The 22154-nt window shown below is 33.6% G+C and overlaps 3 protein-coding genes across 4 annotated transcripts; 1 reads left to right on the top strand and 2 right to left on the bottom strand.

Annotated features, from left to right (window-relative positions):
* Positions 1 to 3795: 3795 nt before the first annotated feature.
* LOC130811039 (putative cyclin-A3-1) lies at positions 3796 to 6868 on the top strand. 2 transcript variants are annotated; one of them, XM_057677188.1, is made up of 8 exons: positions 3796 to 4522; positions 4711 to 4943; positions 5027 to 5102; positions 5526 to 5602; positions 5700 to 5733; positions 5823 to 5972; positions 6063 to 6197; positions 6292 to 6868. In XM_057677188.1, exons 1-8 carry the CDS (start codon positions 4166 to 4168, stop codon positions 6361 to 6363), a joined length of 1134 nt encoding a protein of 377 aa, XP_057533171.1. In that variant the 5' UTR covers positions 3796 to 4165; the 3' UTR covers positions 6364 to 6868. The 2 variants fall into 2 exon arrangements, with proteins under 2 accessions (XP_057533171.1, XP_057533172.1); XM_057677189.1 differs by having other exon boundaries at positions 3831 to 4522; positions 4714 to 4943.
* A 2731-nt stretch (positions 6869 to 9599) lies between these two features.
* On the bottom strand, positions 9600 to 14061 carry LOC130810220 (metal transporter Nramp2). The gene is made up of 4 exons (XM_057676197.1): positions 13106 to 14061; positions 12060 to 12196; positions 11324 to 11976; positions 9600 to 10305 (listed from the first exon to the last, which is right to left on the bottom strand). The coding sequence occupies exons 1-4, from the start codon at positions 13672 to 13674 to the stop codon at positions 10081 to 10083; spliced, it is 1584 nt and encodes a 527-aa protein (XP_057532180.1). The 5' UTR covers positions 13675 to 14061; the 3' UTR covers positions 9600 to 10080.
* A 300-nt stretch (positions 14062 to 14361) lies between these two features.
* LOC130810221 (uncharacterized WD repeat-containing protein C17D11.16-like) lies at positions 14362 to 21483 on the bottom strand. Its single transcript, XM_057676198.1, has 16 exons — positions 21316 to 21483; positions 21051 to 21192; positions 20130 to 20296; positions 19897 to 19970; positions 19717 to 19812; positions 19242 to 19362; positions 18462 to 18520; positions 18292 to 18357; positions 17435 to 17505; positions 17242 to 17338; positions 16339 to 16413; positions 15744 to 15842; positions 15507 to 15650; positions 15327 to 15419; positions 14776 to 14853; positions 14362 to 14670 (listed from the first exon to the last, which is right to left on the bottom strand). Exons 2-16 carry the CDS (start codon positions 21167 to 21169, stop codon positions 14602 to 14604), a joined length of 1428 nt encoding a protein of 475 aa, XP_057532181.1. The 5' UTR covers positions 21170 to 21192; positions 21316 to 21483; the 3' UTR covers positions 14362 to 14601.
* Positions 21484 to 22154: the final 671 nt, after the last annotated feature.

The following is a 22154-nucleotide window of genomic DNA, read 5'->3' as shown; positions in this document are numbered from 1 at the left end:
AAAGTAATGGAGTAATTATTTATAGTTACGTAGAGGCGCCAATTTCTTGATACGGAAAGACCAAAACAGAAAAACGATTAAAGGGAATTGAACGTTGTTCTCATATGACTTTAGTTTCATTTTAGTTTATAATTTCATAATACTTTACATGATGCGTGATAAATGTGAATATGTGATGAAATGGTTTTTTATGTTGTTATGTTTGTACCATTTGACTGCTCCTATTCCTATATCATATCAATTAAATGATACCTATAATAATAATAATAATATTTCACAAGTTTTTTTGGCTCCAATTATTATTTTGAATTTTAATTTAATTCAGTTAATCACTTGACAAAAAATCTGACGTAACGACGTTTTTCTTTTATACTACAAAACTCGGTAGGTGGTCGATGCAATCTTATAAGATTACGCTAAGAAATAGTGGTGGACCAATAAAAAACTCGTTGAAATTAGTACAATTTAGAAATAACTATAAAATAGAAAAAAAATTTCAACAATATATATATATATATATATATATATATATATATATATATATATATATATATATATATATATATATATATATATATATGAAGAATCAAATAAGATGGATTTTAAAATGAGAAGGGTGAGAAAGAATTTTGTTTGGTTACTATATATACAAAAAAGGATACTATGTTATAAATTAAGAACATTTTAAAAATTATTTCATAGTTACATTTTTGTGTAACATAGTTACTTTTATAATTATGAGTTTTTAGCTCAATCATGACCATAGATTTTTTTTATTTTAGTGAAATTAAGGGTGTAGACTGTAGAGTACTTGGTACCAAACTTAATTGTTATAATTGACCATATATTAAAATGCCTACATCATATATTAAAATGCCTATTGTGTATCTTAAAATGCTTAGTTTTATTATTTTTGCCTAATGCATTTCAAATGCTCTTCATTTATTATAATTGAATTTTCATTTTATTCACTAAAACTCCATTATCATCATAATCATCGCATCCTTCTCGTCTTCTTGATGAAACTCAAAACTTAAAAAACCTTCAGTATTGTCATTATCTTTATTTTTTTAATTGAAAATCGAGGAACTAAATCTTGATGAAAATTTGACTTGTGAAAAAAATTGAACGATGGAGAACAAAATGAAGAAATATTAATGGCATTTAGAATTTCTTTATTTTATTTTATTTAAAATTCTATTTTGCCTTTTTGTTTTCCTATTTTTTTTTGTTGAAGTGGCCCAAAAAGAGATGTCTTAAAAAAACGTCACTTTTGAAAAATTGTGAATAATAAACACAAATTCTCATTTAAGATGATTTCACTATGAAACACAAAGAGAATTTTGAGGGTGTGCGAGGTTATCGACTAAAGCCCCTCTTTTTCTAGTATATGAAAAAGTTAATAAAAAAATATGCTAAGTTTATTCATAAAGTTAATATATTTACTATAAATAAGATGCAAAATTATCAATTTTGCACAGGCCCCCAAATTTTTCAAGACGGCTCTGAATTAAAACACTTTTGAATTGGACTTAATAGTTCGACTATGTCAATTAAATCATCCACTTTAAACATTAAGTTATTTCTTATTAAAATTCGAACTTTTGATATAAATCTGTCTCATAAAAAGACGGGGTCTTATACTCTCATGTAAAATTTGCTCATGTTCTAAATGGGTTGGGCCTTTGCAGCGTTTGGGCCATTGCTCGGTGTTTATATTCCACACACTAAAACTTGGCCGAAACCATCTCAAATTAAGACCAAGAGTGGGTCGCCCTAATTCGCGCATCTAACAATATCACACGTTTTCCCTTGTTTTTTTCATTTTTTGGTCATTTATCAATATTGACTTTAAAAGTATCAATTTCAACGTAAAGTAATACTTAAGCATATTAATTAAAGTAAAAAAATTCAATTTGAACCTACAAGTGATCAATTTTGACGTTAAACTGATCAATTTTTACCTAAATATGGTTGTGTTTCAAAATTTTTAGAACGAAGTTATATAAAATGGTGTTATTCTATCATTCTATAGATGAATTTTAAACAACAAATGAATGATTAATAAAACTATCAATAATAGTGTTAAAACTATTAACATATTAAATTTGAACTAAATACTATACAATTTGAATACTTATTTTTAAAACGATAATTGAAGATTAGAATTTCAAAATTAAATTAGATTATAAAACATCATTGTCAAACTGTATGTCATAATTTAACTATTATCATATTCAATTTGAACTAAAACCTATATAATATCTTTACAGTGAAATACTTATTTTGAAAACGATAATTGAAGCTTATACGTTCAAAATTGAGTTATATCATAAAACATCAATTGTCGATTTATATGTCATAATTTAACGATTAACATAATTAATTTGAACTATTTAAAAATATATATAAACGTGTAGAGGAAAGAGTAATATCACTATTATTGATCGGTGATTAAAGACTACAAGTACTCTTATGTTCCATTAGAACCATCATGTTGCATTGAATAAAAGTACTTGTATTGTATAATGTTTAACCACTATTATTGATAGTCTTATTGACCATTCATTTGTTGTTTTAAATTCACCCATAGAATGATAAAATAATACCATTTTATTAACGTCGTTTTCAAATTGTAAAACAGAACCATATTTAGGTAGAAATTGTGAAACAGAACCAAATTTAAGTAGAAAATTGATCAGTTTAACTTCAAAATCGATCACAAATAGGTCATAATTGAAATTCTTTATTTTAATCGATCAGTTTAAAGTTTACTTTAAGTTGAAATTAATACTTTCGAGGTCAAAATTTGAGACCTTTAAGATCAAAATTGAAAAATGCCAAAAAAAAAAGAAAAAAACGAGAGAAAGCATGTGAAGTTGATACATGCGCGAATTGGGCTGGCCCAAATTGACAGTCTCATTATGAGGCCATCTCGTCTAAGACCAGTTGTATTCCACATCGCAACCCTTATTCCACAACAAGGCCTTTAGGGCCCAACACTCAGTCCACCACAACAAGCCCATGTCTATAAACACAGTTATGTTCATTATACAACATACAAGATACAACTATACAAGGATACTAGAGCTACATCTCATACATACTTTTTCTGCCATTTTAAATTTACTATTTAATGTGATATTACTTTTATGACATATCGTACAATGTATATCAATAAAAACTTAATTTTTTAATGATACTAATATGAGTTGTTTTTATATTAGAGGGTTAACTAAGAGAAGGGAAAAAAATTGCTCGAATAAAGAAATATTAGGTTCAATTAAGATAAGTTCAAATTTTCTGATAAAATTTATAATAAATTATCTAAATATCATTTTAGTAAAAAGAAAAAAATTGCTAATAGTTGTGGGCTTGAAAAAAAAATTATAAACATGTGTCTGAAAAATTAAATAAGAATTAAATTTGAGATCTAAAGTACTCCATACTTATTAATTACTCCCATTAAAATAATTATTTGGCAAATGGCTGTAGTGACTGATTTACCAACTGATTTTATTAACTAGTTTGATCAGGTAATTTTGAATTCGCTGTTATGAGCAATTTGTTAAAAACAATTTATTTATACCAATTAGTTGTTTGAACCTATTAATGTACATTAGTATACTAGCATTAACTGTTTGACCACCCAACTCTCTAATTGAATCAAAATAAGCTAAAATTACTCAATAGACTATTTTACCAAACACGACTAAGTATAGATTCTCCACATGCTTCAAAATTTTAAAATATACTCCTATAATCCTATTAGGCTATTACCCTCCAGGTCTCCAACAAGCATCCAAAGCTTGTTTGTTCACTTCTCAAAATCTGAAATTACGGAAATTTCAAATAAATGTAGGCGCAAAATCACCCGCCATTTCCAAATCTCTTGTTGAATCTTGATTCTTGATTCCCTAAACAATCTTTAAGACCCGCCATTTCTAAATCTCAAACCTAAACAATTGCGGAATTCCATTTTATCCCAATTCCCAATTTCAAATTTCGAAACTACTCATATTGTTTTTTGAATGTACTTTAATGGCGCCCTTCAAGTCCTACAAATTATGAGTATGACCTATTCTTTCACTTCCATTGTTTTTCTTCGTGTTCTTCTGCTGTTCTACTTGTTTTCTCTCTCTTGTTCCTCTCTCCTAATTTATCAATGGCGAATCAAGAGAATTCTATGAGGGTTACTAGGTCTAAGAAAAGAGCTTCGGAAGCTATGGCTGAGAATCAGCAACAACCCCAAAAGAAAAGGGTTGTTTTGGGTGAAATTTCGTCGAATATTTTGGGGACTTCTACTGTACGGCCATGCGTACAACCTCGTACAAGAGCTCGTTCTAGAAAAGCAACGAAACCAGTCAGCACTGCTCCGATTCCAGTGTTGGAAACTACGCCGGAAGAGGATGTTGTGAGTTTAGGAAATGTTTCTTCTCATGATGTTGATTCCATTTCTGATGATCCTCAGTTGTGTGGAACCTATGTTTCTGGGATTTATGAATATCTTCGTAACATGGAGGTATAATTCATTGATTCCCACTCATTCTTGTTAAATTAATATAAGTCTTGCTAACAATAAGATCGAATTACTTGAGAAATTCACTTTTTATTTACTGAATTTGGTTAATTGCTTACAAGATTGAGTTAGCTAGAAATTAGGGTTTATCTTGATGTTGGAATTGAATTGGGGTTAAATGAAATATGCAGCAGCAAGAGAAGAGAAGGCCATTGCCGGATTACATGCAGAAGATCCAGAAAGACGTGAGTGCAAATATGAGAGGAATACTGGTAGATTGGTTAGTAGAACTTGCTGAAGAATTCAGAGTCGTTTCAGATACACTTTACTTGACTATTTCCCATATTGATCGATATTTGTCTTACAAACCTCTTAATCGACAAAGACTTCAGCTTCTTGGTGTTTCTGCTATGCTTATTGCTTCGTAAGATTTCAATAGTTTCCCCTTTGTTAATCTTGATTTTCTTGTCTGATTATTTATTCAAATCCATTGTTCTTAATATATAGGAAGTATGAAGAAATAGATCCTAAACCCCTGGAGAAGTTTTGTGATATGACAGAGAATACCTATACCAAACAAGAGGTTGGTTTCTACTTAATTTATCATAAACACATTGGATCTAAATCTGGGATGTTGTTTGGTTGTAAGTTGCCATTAATTATGAATTGCTCATGGGAATCTAATTGGTGTCCTTTATTTCGACATTAATAAAGATTTATAATTCTTTAGTTCAGTTACAGTGGATTTTGTAATATGACTCATTAGATCAGGTGTGCAAGATTGAGTTGAAAACAACTTCATTAATGTTACTAATAACGGTAAAATTTTGTACATCTGAGTCCTAAACTCCCACCTTAGATGAGATCTATTTAATGACATTAGGGTAATGGATGGATCATGGAAATTTAATTTCGATGGCAACTAATCTACTCTTGGGTACATTTTTTCCTTGTTTTGTTTAATCTGTTTAAATCCTATTGAGGGTTGTTTACATGTTATGTGAAGGTGGTAGATATGGAGGCTGATGTGCTCAAAACCCTTAACTATGAAATGGGTAATCCAACTCTAAAGACATTCCTCAGGTGTGAATCTTGATTTAGTATATGTTTGGTTTAATGATCTTATTTCGGTGGATGCTTTTCTGATTCATCTATCTATCTCCTTATTCAATATTTGCAGGAGGTTCAATAGAGTTGCTCAAGGAGACACTAAAGTATGTTGTTTCCTTGAAAGTACTTTTTTTTCCTAAGCAAGATTCATCTATTCATACAGGTTCATTAATTGTATTTAATGGTTGTGCAGAATCCTAATTTGCAATTGGAATTCTTGACTTACTACCTAGCTGAATTGAGTTTGCTAGACTATGGTTGTGTGAAGTTCTTACCTTCTATGGTAGCTGCAGCAGTTGTTTTTCTTGCAAAGTTCACTATTAACCCTCAAATGCACCCTTGGGTTAGTATGCAACATTGATTTGCTGTTATGACACTTGTATAAATGATTTTGATGTTGGTGTGTAACGTAATTTGGTTATGCATCATATAGGATTTGGAATTGCAAGAGTTCACTAGATATAAACCTTCCGATCTAAAAGAATGCGTTCTTCGGATCCAAGACTTGCAACTAAATAGACGAGGAGCGTCTTTGGTAGCTGTTAAAAACAAATACAAGCAGCATAAGGTACCCATTTCGCCTGTTTCACTGTCCCAAATGGTAAAATATAATTCTGCCATTTTTATGCTTGGCTGATATCATTCTATGTTTGATTTACCAGTATAAATGTGTTTCGACATTGACATCCCTATTGGAGATACCTGCTTTTTACTTTGAGGAAGTTGCTAAATGATAGTTCCCTAGAAAAAGAGATCTTTGCATATCGGTTCTTGCTGCCTTAAAAGCTCATCGTAAAGTGTAGAATGCTGCTATCCCTAGATCTACATCATTGCCTAATTTTTCAATCTTTCTGCACTCTTGATGGTTGGATAGCTAGTTTCAACTGTCAAATGACTTTTGACGTCAATTGGAATCTTTAACACCGCCATGTTTTTATGATCGATGAAGCTAAAGAAGTTGGCTGTGGTTCTGTACAGTAGCATGCTGCTTATGTAAACTTAGATGGTGACGGTAGGTGATATGTTTAGTGTACAATTGAAATCGACTGAACTCAGTGTTTGATCGGAGTGTATGACGAATAGGAGTTCCAATTTTGCCGCATCTTGTTTTTAAATGCTCTATCAATTGAAATTCTAGATCATTTGTAAGATTCGGTTCATATTACATGAAATTAGTATACATTTTGGAATATTCAAACTAAAGATTCTTAATGTATGTGATTATGATTTATAGCCCTTTATTCGAAGAGCCATAAATGTAGCTTGTATGATCACTCTTGAATATATATGAGCTTTGCTGTAGAAGAGCTCTATTTACTGGATTAGGAAATTGTGAATGCTTAAAGTGATAGTTAATTGTGCACAAAGTAGCAGAATATGAGATTTGGGTGTTTTTTCTGACTAGAACTAAAGACACAGCAGAATCATGAACAACATTAGCCTTCAACGTTTCGGTAAATGGTTTTACTTGGATATAGAGGTGTTCAAAACAGACTTGATAACTTGATAACTCGAATCCGACTTGCTTTGATGTTTAACGTTCATATGAATTTATAATTACGTAAAAATCAATGTGGAATAAAAATCTGATTTTGAACCGACCTGAAACACGTGTTTTTTGTGTAATTTCTGATTATCATGAAGGTTATGATCAAAGAGAACCTCTCATCTCGAGTACCAACAAGCATGAATTTTGTGATGAAAAAATATAACTAAAATACCATAAGCATGATCATACTATCTCAATTAATTTTTCAGAATTCTATTAAAATTTTCATTACCAAACATACAGTACCGAAAACCAAACTAGCCGTATTTACTACAAAACGAGATTTATTTATTGATGATGATCACGTAGTGGACCTCATATTGTTTGTATCAAAACTCCATTAAAATCTACCCTATTTCAACCCAGCTGACCCTTCTGTTTTGCTTCAATCCGCACAGCCATATCCATAGCTTGATCCAAGGTTTCTGGCCCCAATATTTCGAGTTCAAATTTTATCTCCTCCTCTAACCCTTTCTTGAAATTTGCTAACATCAGTTCATCTGAAATCCGTAGATCCTCCATTAGTAACAGTAATTCCACAAACTTCCTCGTATACTCCTTCACACTTCCTTCCTGGGATAATCCTAACCATTCCTCACACAATGATCCAGCATTTACAGGTCTAAAATGGCGAAGAATCAAAGATTTCAATTCCGACCACCAAGTAATTGGGCGTATTTTGTTTTCGAATTGAAAAGAATACATTGCATCTCCGTCAAGATTGATTATGGCTGCATTCAACTTGTCTTCCTCTATCAATCGGTAAAATTTGAAAAACCTTTCGGCTTTAAAAATCCAATCGATGGGGTTGTCTCCTTTGAACACCGGTAATTCACATCTAACAATAGAGTAAAGTCGGTCTCTGTTAACAGTGATTTCAGTTTGTTGTGGGTTAAAATGGTTGGATTAAGGTAGGGTTTTAGAATCAGGTTTCAAAATTCCCCTTAATTGTTGGAATTTAGCTGTTTGTTCTTGGGTTTTCTGTAACATCGCCATTAATGCGTTCAATTTCTGATCAAAAGTTAGGGAAAGTGTTTGGATTTCTGTGAGTATTGATTGGTGTAGGTTTTGTGTACTTTCTTCATATTTTTCCATGGGTTAAGCTTGTGTGGGAGTGGGCATTGTGAAATAGGCTCAGTGGAGAATGGGGGATCATTTCTTGCATAACGATCACTTGTTTATATAGGGGGCTAGTGGCTAGGGGGAATGGTTTCTTGAAACGCCAATTGTTGTACGAGATAAATTCACGAAGAAATGCGTTCTATATATGATTTAAATAACCCATATAATATATATTATGAGAATATAAGCTTAATATTTGAGAACGGCTCACTGAAAAACAGTCTCTTACAAGAGTAGCTCTTCTTGATATTATACTAGTAGCAAAGCCACATAAGGGCAGTAAAGGGCCTGCTTCTAGTCCAAGTGTGTGTTTTATTGTATATTTAGTTTGACTCTCTTATTAATGTATAGATATGTAATCACGTTTAAGTATTGACACTATTTTTTATAAAATTTATTGTTCAATCAAATAACACTTTAGATAATGTTTAATATTACAAAAAAACTTCTTTTATATCCATATAATGGTAAGTGTTTTGAATGCACTTGAAGAGTATACTCGGGTAATTAAGTAGAAAATGAGGTAATATTAAAAAGGATGCACAAGGTCAACCGTTTGGGTGTGGACTAAGTTCATACTTCCTTCGTTCCAATATAGTCGCAAGATTGAAAATACAGCGCCTTTCTTGAAAGACTATTTTTATAAGAGACGCTCTTCAGGTCCAGGCCCAACATTTAAAAAAAGAAAAAAACCTAAAAATTAATGCACGCATTTGACCCTATTTGGAGTTGGTGTTATAACTTATTAGAGTTGGTATTTAGAGTTGGTGTTATAATCTATTATAGTTAGTATTATAACCTATTTGGAGATACCAACTTTAATAGATTATGATATCAACTCTAATAGGTTATAATACCAACTTCAATAGGTTATAATAGCAATTTCAAATAGGATTACATAACGCGCGTTTTTCTAGGAGTTGTTTTTCTAGGTAATAATGAGCTGGTCCATTTGAGACGCGTCTCTTATAATGACGGTCTCAAGTAAAATTTGTGTTGAAAGTATTAACACTATTTATTTATCTCCCTTAATTTTTGATTAATTTGTAATCTATAAGTTAAAAACATAGTCAAGTGAAATTTTATTTGATTCGTCTTAATGCGAAAGATTATTAATATCAAAATTTTTATAAATTTTTATTATACATAATTATAGACATTAAGAATTGAATTAGTAAATTGGATTGCGTGAATAAGTAAATGTTGTAAGTATTTTGGAATGGAGTAAGTTTTTTTTTTTTTTTTTTTTTTTTTTTTTTTTTTTTTAAGTTTATACAAGACTTTGTATAAAGGCATTCATGGTTATGGTTCAGCTTCTTCACAATTGATATAACTGCCGTTAACAAGAACATACAAGTATTTGTAATGGCTACAAAAAAGATACAAACGATGCATTATTATGGTACAACAACAAACCTCCAGGATTCGACTTTGAGAATAGAAGTCGGTTTTACCGAAAGAATACTTGATAATCTAAGAATCTGGCAGTTCTGGAAAGTGCTGAATGTATGTCCGCTGTATCAAAATCTCTATACTGCACAATATCCTTTGTGCTTGATACGCTCATTCGCAATTAACTTGCTGGAGCTGCTGGTGTCACTTAATCTGGAGTCGGACTAATAAGAACGAATTGAATCCGAATTGAACACGTCAAGATCAGAAAGGAATGGCAGGAAACGGAAACAAGGACCAAAACTAGTGGCGTTCACAACCCGGGCTGGTTTGCATATATAAGGACTCGTCGATCTTGATATTCTTGCCATTGACGAGGAGTTCCTGGCTAATTACCAACACAAATAGAGCTATTGGCAGATTTCAAAGAAGACCATGTTGAAGAAAGTGTACCATCACGAGTGACGAGGTAAACGATGAATGTCACATATAAAACTGTTCCTACACAGACTAAAGATCCGAACAAGAATCCTTTCACTTCGGATACGAAGAAATCAAAAAGGAGATAGCCATTAATCACGATGACAAGTGCAGCCACAGTCCATGATATCCTCTACAGAAAGGGGAAAAAAGAAAAGTATGATTTGCATTCTGATTGCATTCAAATCCTGTTAATCTAGGGTTTATAAAAGGGTGGATTGAATTGTCTATAAACACGAAAAATGAAGAGACGTACAGGCAAGGAAAATTGTTAAGTGTCACACAAAATAAACTAGCAGTCATTCTGGCATCAGGCAAAGCAAAAGATAACTTTAAGACAACTCAAGATATCTTAAAATGGCATCGGTAGAGTATAGCCAAGTACAAGTGTTCCGACAAAATTATCATGTTTATAGGAAAATGGAATGATCAAATAGAATATATGCTAACAGCAGATATGGCCTACCAAAGAAAGTCGAATTTACATTATATCCTTGGTCAGTATAGCATAGTCTGCTAGCTGATTCGCCTTTTAAATTTGCTATTCTCTCAAAATGGAATAGCTAGAAACCGATTACACTTCACTTTTATTGATTCTCAAGGAGATTAGTAAATCATGTGACAAATTATAACCTGCTCTTGATGAAGCATCCATTGAGAAAATTGTCAAAGACCCTCCTAAAGACACTCATAAACCTACAGATGAGGACAAGAGGAAGACCCAAAAAACGCTTACATGTTGCAAGGACAAGGTGTAGTATGTTTTTATTAAAATTACTCAACAACATCAAACACATTCTAGTCAAATTGAACAAGTCAATAGCAGCAAGGACATTGGTTAATAAAAGAGAGGGTATATGTGAGGATGATGGGAGGAGTTATGTAATGAGTTCATTGTCCCTTAGACAGAAGATTGGTCATCATCATCATACATACATACTTAGTGTATCCCGCTCATAGTTTCTATTATCAGGGTCTGGGGAGGGAACGAAAGCAGCTACTCATACCCATAAAGGAAGACAGAAGATTGGTCTCACAGGTAATCTCAAGCAAAAAAATAGCGTCAAATCCTTAAAGCACAACAAAATACTTGACGTAGAATTAACCATGCAGTATGCATAACATAAAAAGCAGAAAAGTGAGTCACATACCTCCAAAATGGGTCCTATCCGGAAAGAAGCCATCACTTGTTCTTTTGCCACCAAAGTAAGAAGTGGAATAAGAGCAAAAGGGATTTGCATAGACTGAAGCACATTGAGCCACTCATTTAATACATCCAATGTCGCCTCAGAAGTATTAAAAACTAAAGCTACAATCATAGTTGGCACAATAGCAAAACTTCGTGTGATCAAAGCCCTTAGCCATTTCTTCAAACGGAGGTCGAGAAAACCTCCCATAATGAACTGCCCAGCATAAGTGCCCGTTATGGTGCTACTCTGCCCAGCAGACAATAACCCAATGCCCCATATGTAGAGAATCGGCAATAGCCCTCCTCCATATTTCTCTTCCAAATATTGTCCAGCATTTACTAAGCCGATACTACTTGCTTGTTTAGTTCCGTAAAACCCCTTAGCAAATACAGTAGTTACAAATAAATTGATCATGAAAGACACGAGAAGGGCCAGTGAGGACTCAATCGAGTAATAGTTGATTGCCTCCTGAACCTGCCCCTTCTTGTTGGTGTCTATCTTCCTTGATTGCACCAAGGCAGAATGCAAGAAAACATTGTGAGGCATTATGACACAACCAACAACTCCAACAGCTTGCCTGATAGTTTTTGAGCTAAGTTTTGGCACTAAAATACCTGCAACAACAGTCTTGTCGTGTTATGCACTAGGCTCCTGGGAAACAACTATGACTCAGAAAATATATCATAGAATACATTACCAATGAGAAGTTCCTTTCCGCTGGGCTTTGCATCAGCAAACATCCAAGCAAATGACATAGCCATTGTTCCAATCAGAACTGCAAAAACACCTTCTAGTTTCCTCACTCCATAGTTCTCAAGAAATAAAAACATGAAACTGTTCACAACAAAGATTTAAAACGTCAACTATAAGCTAGTATTTCATACCTTGAAACATTGTGATTAAAATCACGATTCTAATCTACGATTTTACGATCAAAAAACAAGCGAGCGAAATCAAAAGTATTCAAACAATGATATGCATATAGTCCACTGCCTCTAAAACAAAAAAAAGGCAAGAAAGGTACACCTAGCATCTGTAGTTGGTATGAATGAAATGAAGTCACAAGGTTGCTTTACACTCAGTTAAAAAAAACTAATTCTACAATTCCACATAATCCTCACCAACACTTCAAAAGAATGAGGCTTTCATTGAGCTCCAATTGAAACAACCAACATAAACGAAAGGCAAACGGGAAAACCCAATGTAGAGACAGGGACCAACCATTACTCAATCGAATCATAATGAGCAGTTTTACACACTAAAACAAAGAAAATGATTCTATTAAACCCTATAAATCTTCAAGGGTTAAAAGTACACCAGCTTCCAGTTCAAGTTTTAGATATATAGACCCTATATTAGAATAATTGGTGGACCAACTTCTCAAAAAACACCTAAAAGAGCACAAATATGAGCATTCTTTTAGTTTGTTTTTGCAAATCTAAGCGTTGTTTTCGACTTTGTTACTCAAACTTTTCATTTTACCTCAAGTACCCTTGTCGGATCCTCGACACTCACACACGGATAGTACCCTTGGACACAATAATTGCTACCAAAAATGTCTTTTTCCAAAGCACATACCCATGACGGATATGAGTTCCCAACAAATAACAGAGGTGTTGATTATTAAACACCCAATTCACATAAGGAATGCAATTTTAAAATCAAACATAGATAAATCAGGATGAACATAACAGAAGTACACCAAAACCGACACAAAATGTAAGAAGAAAAACAAAAACTAACCAATCAGAAGCAGTAATAACAACACCAACCCAAAGAGGTAAAACCCCACGACTAAGTATCTGAATAGCAATAGCACTTCCAATGACTTCCTGAATATCAGCTCCAATTAGGGCAATTTCCGCCATAATCCATAACAAATAACGAGCCCAATTAGGGTATTCTTCTCTACAAAGTTCAGCCAAATGTTTACCAGTAGCAACCCCAATTCGAGCAGAAAGAAGCTGAATCAAAAGACCCATAACAGTAGCCCAAAGCAATAACCAAAGTAAAGAATACCCAGCAATGGCACCTGCTTGTAGATCACCTTCTAAATTACCCGGATCTAAAAATGCTATACTCATTAAAAACCCAGGTCCTGTAAATCGCCATAGTTTCTTCCATGAAAAGGGTCCTGGAATTGAGTAGTCATTTAGCGATTCTACATCGAAATCTTCTATAATTATCTTGTCGCTGGATTCATACGCTACCTCTAGTTCTAATTCGATTGATTTTGATGATTGATTTGGGGATAATAGGCGATTGGATTCTGCAGATTTGTCTTCATCGTTGAATTCTGCTGTTGAATTCATCGAATGATGATTCAATTCGACGGATTCAGATGGGTAAAACCTTTATCGAATGACAAAATTTGTTGGGTTTTTAACTAATGATAATGATTGACTATAACAATTAACAACGGACAAAGTAGTCAATATACTTGTACTCCTTGTATGGAGAATGAGATGAAAGCAAAGGTTTTGTAGCGGAGGATTAAAGTGTTGATACGATGTATCTTTAGATTTATAAATTTCACTCAATGGAGGAGTATTTTATTAGTTAAACTATAAAAACTAGGAGTATTTGATATTAAAACAAATATAAATATAGAGTGCTTATATGATCAAATCTTCATATAATAATTTGTGTTTGTTTATAAATGGGGTGGAGAGAATTTTATTGAAAACAAAATTTGTGCAAAAATGTGAAATGCAAAGTGCTACTATTATTTTATATTGTTTGTTACTTTTTACTTAAATTAAAATTAAATTTAAAGCTTTTGCATATTAAAACTTAAAATATTTTAGATGAAATTTTTATGCACAAATTATGATTAATAATGTGGTTGCTTTAGTGAATGTGAAAGTTGCCTGCAAACTAGCTTGTTTACTTCTAAGTATTTTAATGGCAAATGCTGTGATGATGGTCCTATACTCCTATTTGAATCACTGTCAACTGTCGTTAATAATGTGTGGGGAAAACTTATTTAAAAGGATTACTTATATCGAGGAAAACCTAAATAGAAAAAATTGAGCATAAGTTACAAACTTTGATTTCTGTCACACAACAAAAGGTCGCTCAAATTTTTCTTTCGAGAAAAAATGAGCGGGAAAGCCTATCTTAACCCAAAAAAATACTTCTATGATACACAAACAGGCACACTGAACGCAAAGGAACTAAGAACTTCAAGAGGAACAAAATTTTTTGTCGGCTACTCTAAAATCTTCTAAGTAATCAAACTAAGACTTCTTAGCGTTATTATTCGTATACTTCTTAGCAACTCCAGCTTCAGAAGATGTATCCCACACCTGCAATTCAGCATTGCTCGAAGTCAGAACATGTGCCGTTATTAAAACTAAGGAATACAACGATAAAATGATTGTTAGCAGTTTTTTAGATAACGAGAAGCTCACTTCTAATTTTCCCTTGGAACCACCAATAGCAAGCCAAAGAGGGTTTTCTTCAGAGAAAGAGACGGAAAAGACGGCTCCCTGTAGAATAACAAAGAAAAAGAATCAAGTTGTTGACATAGATGAACTCGCATGTTTGAGTCACGACATTCTTTGACCAACAAAAGGCAGCTGCTTCAGTGACATCACGGATGTCAGTTCGGCTATTACAGTCAATAGTATCAAACTTATCTCTATTTCAAAGCCACACCAATCTCAAGACCCCCTCGGAGAAGGTTGTATTAAACAATAATGTGATGGAGAGAATGCTCTAGTGTTAGATCTACTTTATAATGATAGTGACTTTTTCAATATAAATTTTTGTTTGATTAAAATTGTTATGTATTTGATCGATTATCACTCTGTTGTAGATGACGTATGACATTTTTATCAATGAATTATTAGGTTTCTTTCAAAAAAAAGAAGCCAACTGCAGCAACAAGCATTTGCCCTCATATCCACGCCCCACAGAAAATGATCGGTGAAAAAAGGAAGTACTAGCAAGAAATACTCACAGCTTTTGGATTCTTAGAAGCAACACATGAAGGCTGGTTATTTGACAAATCCCATAGTTTAACCGTTTTATCAATAGAGCCGCTAGCAAGTAGCTACAGAAAGAAACGAAAGAAAAAATAATAAGGCATAGTGATGAGGTAGAAGAGCACGATACGGTCATGTACAAAAAAAAACCATACGTTGGGAATAGAAGTATTATATGAGATAGAGCTGGCAGCTTTGTCGTGTGCATGAAGAGTGAAAATAGGCTTCAAATCGGAATCTGAGTCAGAACTTGCTGTTCGAATGTCAAAACCTTGGATCATACCATTTTCAAGACTAACCTGGAATTTCCCATTTTGAATCAGTTAAAGCGTGAAAATTTCACATTATGTAAGACGAAATTATTAGATTAGTCAAGATGAGATAACACTAACAACAAAAGAGTGCTTTGTATGTGGGTCCCATGCCAAGCTCTCAACATCAGCGGCAACACACCACCTATATCCAGAGTGGGCAGGATTCCTTCCGTCTTTCTGCAACAGTCAAATGATCCCATTAGAAAGAACAGCAAAAGCTTACAAAATCATCCTACATGATCGGTGTCAGCTCTAACCCCAAAATCTAGTCTCACCCATACGAGCAATATCATCTCTTTCACCCACCAAAAGTGGCAAACACCATGGTGTTTCATTTTCGATAATAAAAAAATGTAAGCTCTATTTTTACTTGTTTAAAGTGGCATATGAATAAAAATATTGAGAGGACGCTTCAAAAGGAATAGGGAGAAGGTAAATAATAACAATCACTATGTAAAGAGTATTGCATTAAGCGTATTGTGGACGGTGGACGATTACGGTGGTCACATTGAAACATACTAAAAGAATGAGGAAAAGAGCCACAACGGAATAAAGGAATTCTACAACACACCCATGATTGTTTCTTTTAGATTTTTGCAAAGTAAAATATTCCAAGGCAACGCCATTACCAAGATTATATAAATATATAAGCATAGGTATAGATTTTTATTACCATGACAATTGTATGATCAAAAGATCCACTTAGAAGAACTTGTGGTTCATGATGGCTAAAAGCAACAGCTTGAACCTGCAAGACACAAATACAAAATAATACTTCAGAAAGCGCGGTAAGAAGTTATTAGAAGTTGTTTTGTTTTTTTCTAGTTTGAATTCTTTCACAAGCATTCCATTTTACAAAAGTTATCGAGTTTTTGACTTGAGAATTTCATAATTTGAGGTGATTGCCAATTAAAAGAATTAATATCAGCCATTACTTGTGTTCAAATATACAAGGAAGAAAACAAGGGGCAATTATTAGAGATTTATAATTAAAGTAAGTTAATGGGATGGACTTCAGCTAGGTAGTGCTTAAGATTGCAATCCTTTGTTTGGATGAGTGGTAGTGATCAAGAAATAATAATCAAGAGATACATACTAAGGAGGATTAATTTAAAAAGTAGAGAAAGAAGTAGCATCATAGCCCACAGGAGAGTTTTGCTCCCTCTCCAAACTAGAAAGCAGTATCAAGTCGGAACTTTTTAATAATCAGCCCCTCTTGTATGACGACCGTCTCACCGTGAGACGAGTCCATATAAAAGGTTCATTATGCTAAAAGTTTCTATTATTGGCCTATTTAACACAAATATGGGGCACGTCTCACGGTGAGACCGTCTCATACAAGAATTTGTGTTTAATAATAGTATTTGGTAAGAATTATTCTGATTTATTGCTAGAACTTTGGAGCTTTCCGGCAGTCAATACTAATTTTCTAATAGAAACATTTGCAATCAGTTTACATTTACCAACGCATATTGCTTGGAATCTTCTATTATTCATGTTTATTGTCAATCAAGATAAGTAATTAAGCATTCTGAAATAGACGGGAAATAATAAATTACTACGGTGTGATACTTGCCTTGTCTGTGTGGTGTTCCATGGTAATACTGCACGTTCCAGTAGCCACATCCCATATCTTTACTTGTTTGTCTGCACTGGCACTAGCAAGTATATTCCTGATGTATACGGAAAATGATAGCAAGAGACAGTTGTCATTAAGTATTCTGCTGGCATAGATTAGAAAGACACAAAAAGGAAAGAAGACCTCAGACCTGAACTCCTTGTTCCAGGCAAGGCCAAGAACAGAGTCAGTATGACTGCCATCTTTGTACTTGATAGATTTCTATAAGAAGTGGTCAGCAGAAGCACCAAAAATTAGTCCAAATATTTAGAGATAATATTAAATTAAAAACTTAAATGAAGGTCAGCACTTAAACCAATCAGGTTAGAGTCTCATAGTTGGAACTCTACAAACCGTCACATCCAGGCAAAAAGACTGGGTACAATTTCTGGACTATAACAATATATCCAGCTGCCGTGTAATCGGGTATGAGTCTATAACAAATTCATCGCATATTCACCCTGTTTCAAATTGATGTACCCCTTAATTGTAGCAAGACGGTAGTGGGACAGCGAGTGAGAGAGAGAGAGAGAGAGAAAGAGAAAAGGAGGGAATGAAGGAACAGAGATAATGAAATGGAGGGGTGTAAGAAAGAGAGAAAGAGAAAACAGTTGCCACAAATGGAAAAAAGTAAACCGGATACATCAACTTAGAGCAAACTGTAACGAAAAGACTAATCAATTTGGAACGGAGAGAGTACAACGAAACACATATCAACTCTTATTTCAAATTTTCTGGTCAAAGAATCCATAAGTTCGATAGGTACAGATATGTAATAACAATCCTGTGATTATATTTTGCAAGAATATTGTATAGAATCATGCACCATGTTTTTCAATATCACAAACAGAAACCAATTCTCTAAGCCACACGCAACAAACTGCTGAGCATCAATGAATACCTACACTGCTAATTGCATAAGAATCGCCATTCAACTAAGAGTAAATGAATTGTATTGAAAATAAAAGCAAATCACAGTGTATAAACTGAGGATGTCCAACAGATTACCTTCTTTCCTTTTTTCTTCTTCTCAACAATACCGCCTAACACTAGTGATGGTTCGACTTCATCAATCTGCAGCGGTAATTAGAAAAGAAAACACAAAATTCACTCCACTACTTCCATAGCTTCCTTTAGCTACAGTTTCATAAAATCAAAGACTAACTTGAGCCACTTACAATATCAAGATCCCATATTTCAATTGAAGGTTCCATTGAACCAACAGCGATGAAATTTCCTGCCAAAGGTGGAAACAAAATTTTAAAGGTAAAATATTTCAGAATCAAGCTTTTGGGGCTGCTTTTATTGTGCAGACAACTTAGTAATAATTCCAACTTTTTCTCTCTTTAGTCTCCTAGTTCATCATAATTGATCTTCTATGAAAGATTACTTAAAAAAACTTGCTCCTAAGAAATCACAAGCACAAAAAGCATGATGCGCAAAAAACGTATAAAACGCACCCCTCGAAGTAGCAAATTCCAATTATGAAGTAAAATTGTAGCCGAAAAAATTGAAGAAACAAATTTATAGCCACATAAGCAAAACAAATGCACTAATATTTTAGTCAAACCAACCAAACAACAAAATTGTTAATACCTAGTTTGAAAGGTTGAATATATGCAACCTTACATCATTACACTTGGTATTTACACTTGTCTGCAAATATTATCTACAACGTTACATAAAATAAGACGTGTACATGATTTAAGAAGTCAACTGAATAGAACAAGCAATATTAATGGACAATCAAGCAATATTAACGGACAATCTAACAGAAACCATGAAAGCCAGGACCAAAATTTGGAAATTTGGGTACCATATTCATTTAATTTGTATGACGCCTCACATCTAAATCTACAACTTCCAACAAAAGTCCAACAATAGCCAAAAAGTAAAATACTAGACAAGTTAATATTTCAAATCCAATCACCTAAATTTATAAGGAATTATTATCACACCTTTTTCTCCGCCCTTTAATGGGCAATCAAGCCATGCCGTGGACAAAGGGAATGCTGAAATAATAATATCATGGTGAACATACAAGTTCGGACCATCTTCAGTTTCCTCTAGGATATAAACCTGAATGTTAAGATGCCATCAATTAGTATAGGTTGAGCCAATGAAAACCTGCATACATCCACATACCTCTTCCCTGTCCATAAGAAGAAAAAGACAGCAACAGAAAAAGGAGGAAAAAATTGTGTACACCCATAGGCTATAACAAAAAGAAACGAATGAAGGATATTAATAAACATCAATATTCTAAGACTAGACGTAAATCAGAACTTAATGAAGTGCACTGGTGCGTTTGCACATAGACATGCATATTCACATCAGTCCAATACCCTGCCTGGGTAGCTCTATTCAAGCAACAAACTGTTTCAATAACTACGCATCTCAGATGCAACAGAAAAGGTTAAGTTCACAATGTACCTCAAGCTGACTGATTTCTTCATCATTACGAGCACAAACGATTACTGAATCCTCTGCTCTTATGAACAAATCCTCCTCTTCTTCTGAATCATCATCCTAGTAAGAAAAAAAAAAAAAATTTCAGCATATATATGGTAGACTAATGAACCTAGATTGCAACATATGAAGTGTCATACTCACATCCTTATCCTTCAAGTAAGGGTCCAACTCATTACTGGGATAATAAGCATCACCAAGCCCTTTACTGAAAATGCCTAATTTTCACAACGTAAGATATAGATCAAGAAACTCGTCTTGATGCCCAAAGATATGGCACAAAACAAATGAAGTCAACAGCTAAGAAGTAAGCATAGACTAACAAACAAAAAATCCTGGCAGTATATATAGCAATGGAAATATTTCACAGGATGTACCATCTTCATCATCGTCGTCATAATGGTCCATGTCAAGTTCCTTAAAAGCATCTGCTATATCATTAGATTCCTTGCCAAGTGCCTGGGCAGCAGCTGATGCAAGTAGAGCTTCATCAATCTCCTTGGAAGTATCCAAATCCATGTCTCCATCATCATCCTCGCCATCTCTACCACATGAGAAAAGCATCAGTCTGATGGAACTTACACAATAACTTAACAAATGGGCGAAACAAGAAAAATCTAAGTCAAACTACAGTCATCCCCTTTTCACCTTCCAGCAAAATAGGCCAACAATCAACAAGAAAAACCAAAGTTACATACAGTTATCCCTAATATCATCACTAGATACTTGAACAAGAACTAAGAAAAGAAAAAACTCGAAAACATGGAGCTATGCAATGACGCGCGGGCGAGTTTATGCTATGGACTACCGAGCTTCAAACAATCACAATTTAACCGAATTGAAGTTAAAATACTATGTGTGCATTACAAGCAGTGCCTCGAGAGTGTGCTACCAAGCTCCAAACAATCTACAATAAAACAAAAATCATCATCATCATCATATTCATACCCGTGTATCCCGCTCATAGAAGCTATGATCAACATACAATAAAACAAATCAAACATAAAATACAGTTATTCCTTTGTCTAACTTCCAGACTAAATAGGCCAACAATCAACATATATTACAAGACTAATATATGCTGTCTAACAAGACAGCAACACAAAACAAGAAATCTATGCCCATGAAACAAGAGAACTAACCCAAAACTGTATACATATTCAAAAAACAACTACACCCTTGATTTTCCTCAATTTCCCATTAACAAGAAAAATAAATAAATCAATTTTAAGATTTCTAAATTCAACATAAATAATCGAAACAAAAATTAAACCGTAAATATGAAAGAAAAGGATTACACTGCATCAAGAGCACCGCTTTGAAGCATCTCTTCAATTTCTTCTTTAGAGGGAAGTTCAGCAACTTCAGGTACTGATTTAGCAACTCCCTTTGGAACCCATGAAATTGCCGCAATCATCTTCACTGTCTAAATTACAATCCCTATAATCCATGAAATACAGAAAATTTTAAATTACAATAATAATCATGGAACCCAGAAAGCAATATAACCTAATATTGTATAATCAAAGGAAAACCAATCTGAAATTTGATCAAAGAACGTACAGAAAGAGAGGCAATGACCGCTGGTGAGGCGCGAAGACAAGAGGTGGTGGAGGCAGTGCCGCCGCCGCAGTGGAGGCGAAATGAAAGTAGTGGGTTTAAGGTTTTCTGAATTTCTTTTCTAATAAGGCTACTTGTATCTTTAAACCTATTCCAAATGCAGTCTCTGGGATTCGAACATCCGACTTTGAGTAACTACAGGATACAGCCCACAATTTTATATATATTTTATTATTTGGTAGTGCCCGTGTATTGCACGGCTTTATCAAATTTTCTGACATATTTGTATAATTAAGAAATTAAAATTTTAAAAATAAATTGTACATTATAGTTATATTTCGTTTCACTCTGAATAGTTATATACATTAAGTACATTATATCATATTTTGCATTGTGCACAATATAATTATATTTATACTTTTATTTTTTATTTGAATAAAAGAGTAAATGGTTCGTATCCTGAGTACAATACGACTATTGATTATTTCCAAATAATCCAACCTTTGTATATTATTTCTAAATAATCCAACCTTTGTCCTGAATAATCCGACCTATTGCCCATCTGCTGTGAATAATCCTAATTATTGATTATTTTTTAATAATTCAACCTTCGTATATTATTTGTTGACAAAACCCCTTGCCACATTTAAACCGACTATTGTAGGTACCTACTAGTCATTACGCTCACTTCTTCTTCCTCCCTATGCTTCTTTATTGGTCTACCCCAACTCCTATTTGGTGGTAGGTAGCTATTGTAGTCGGTTAAAATGTGAAAAGGGTGATGTGAGCAAAAAAAATTCAAAGGTCAGATTATTTAAAAATAATCAATAGTAGTGATTATT

Source organism: Amaranthus tricolor, chromosome 4 (genome assembly GCF_026212465.1).
Source record: "Amaranthus tricolor cultivar Red isolate AtriRed21 chromosome 4, ASM2621246v1, whole genome shotgun sequence".
NCBI lineage: Eukaryota > Viridiplantae > Streptophyta > Magnoliopsida > Caryophyllales > Amaranthaceae > Amaranthus > Amaranthus tricolor.
Note: the sequence above shows the minus strand (reverse complement) of the source record. Positions and strands in the feature narration are given on the sequence as shown.

Excerpts from the sequence above, each read along its gene's own strand:
- LOC130810220 (XM_057676197.1), bottom strand. The coding sequence starts at position 13,674 with ATGAATTCAACAGCAGAATTCAACGATGAAGACAAATCTGCAGAATCC. Across the intron at positions 12,197-13,105 it reads GTTATTACTGCTTCTGATTG|TTTCATGTTTTTATTTCTTG; the intron begins GTTAGTTTTTGT and ends TGTTGTGAACAG. Across the intron at positions 10,306-11,323 it reads GGATAGGACCCATTTTGGAG|AGGATATCATGGACTGTGGC; the intron begins GTATGTGACTCA and ends CCCTTTCTGTAG.
- LOC130810221 (XM_057676198.1), bottom strand. The coding sequence starts at position 21,169 with ATGATTGCGGCAATTTCATGGGTTCCAAAGGGAGTTGCTAAATCAGTA. Across the intron at positions 15,843-16,338 it reads TTGATCATACAATTGTCATG|AAAGACGGAAGGAATCCTGC; the intron begins GTAATAAAAATC and ends TGACTGTTGCAG. Across the intron at positions 14,854-15,326 it reads CTTCTAAGAATCCAAAAGCT|GGAGCCGTCTTTTCCGTCTC; the intron begins GTGAGTATTTCT and ends GTTATTCTACAG.
- LOC130811039 (XM_057677188.1), top strand. The coding sequence starts at position 4,166 with ATGGCGAATCAAGAGAATTCTATGAGGGTTACTAGGTCTAAGAAAAGA. Across the intron at positions 5,103-5,525 it reads ATACCTATACCAAACAAGAG|GTGGTAGATATGGAGGCTGA; the intron begins GTTGGTTTCTAC and ends TGTTATGTGAAG. Across the intron at positions 5,603-5,699 it reads ACTCTAAAGACATTCCTCAG|GAGGTTCAATAGAGTTGCTC; the intron begins GTGTGAATCTTG and ends CAATATTTGCAG.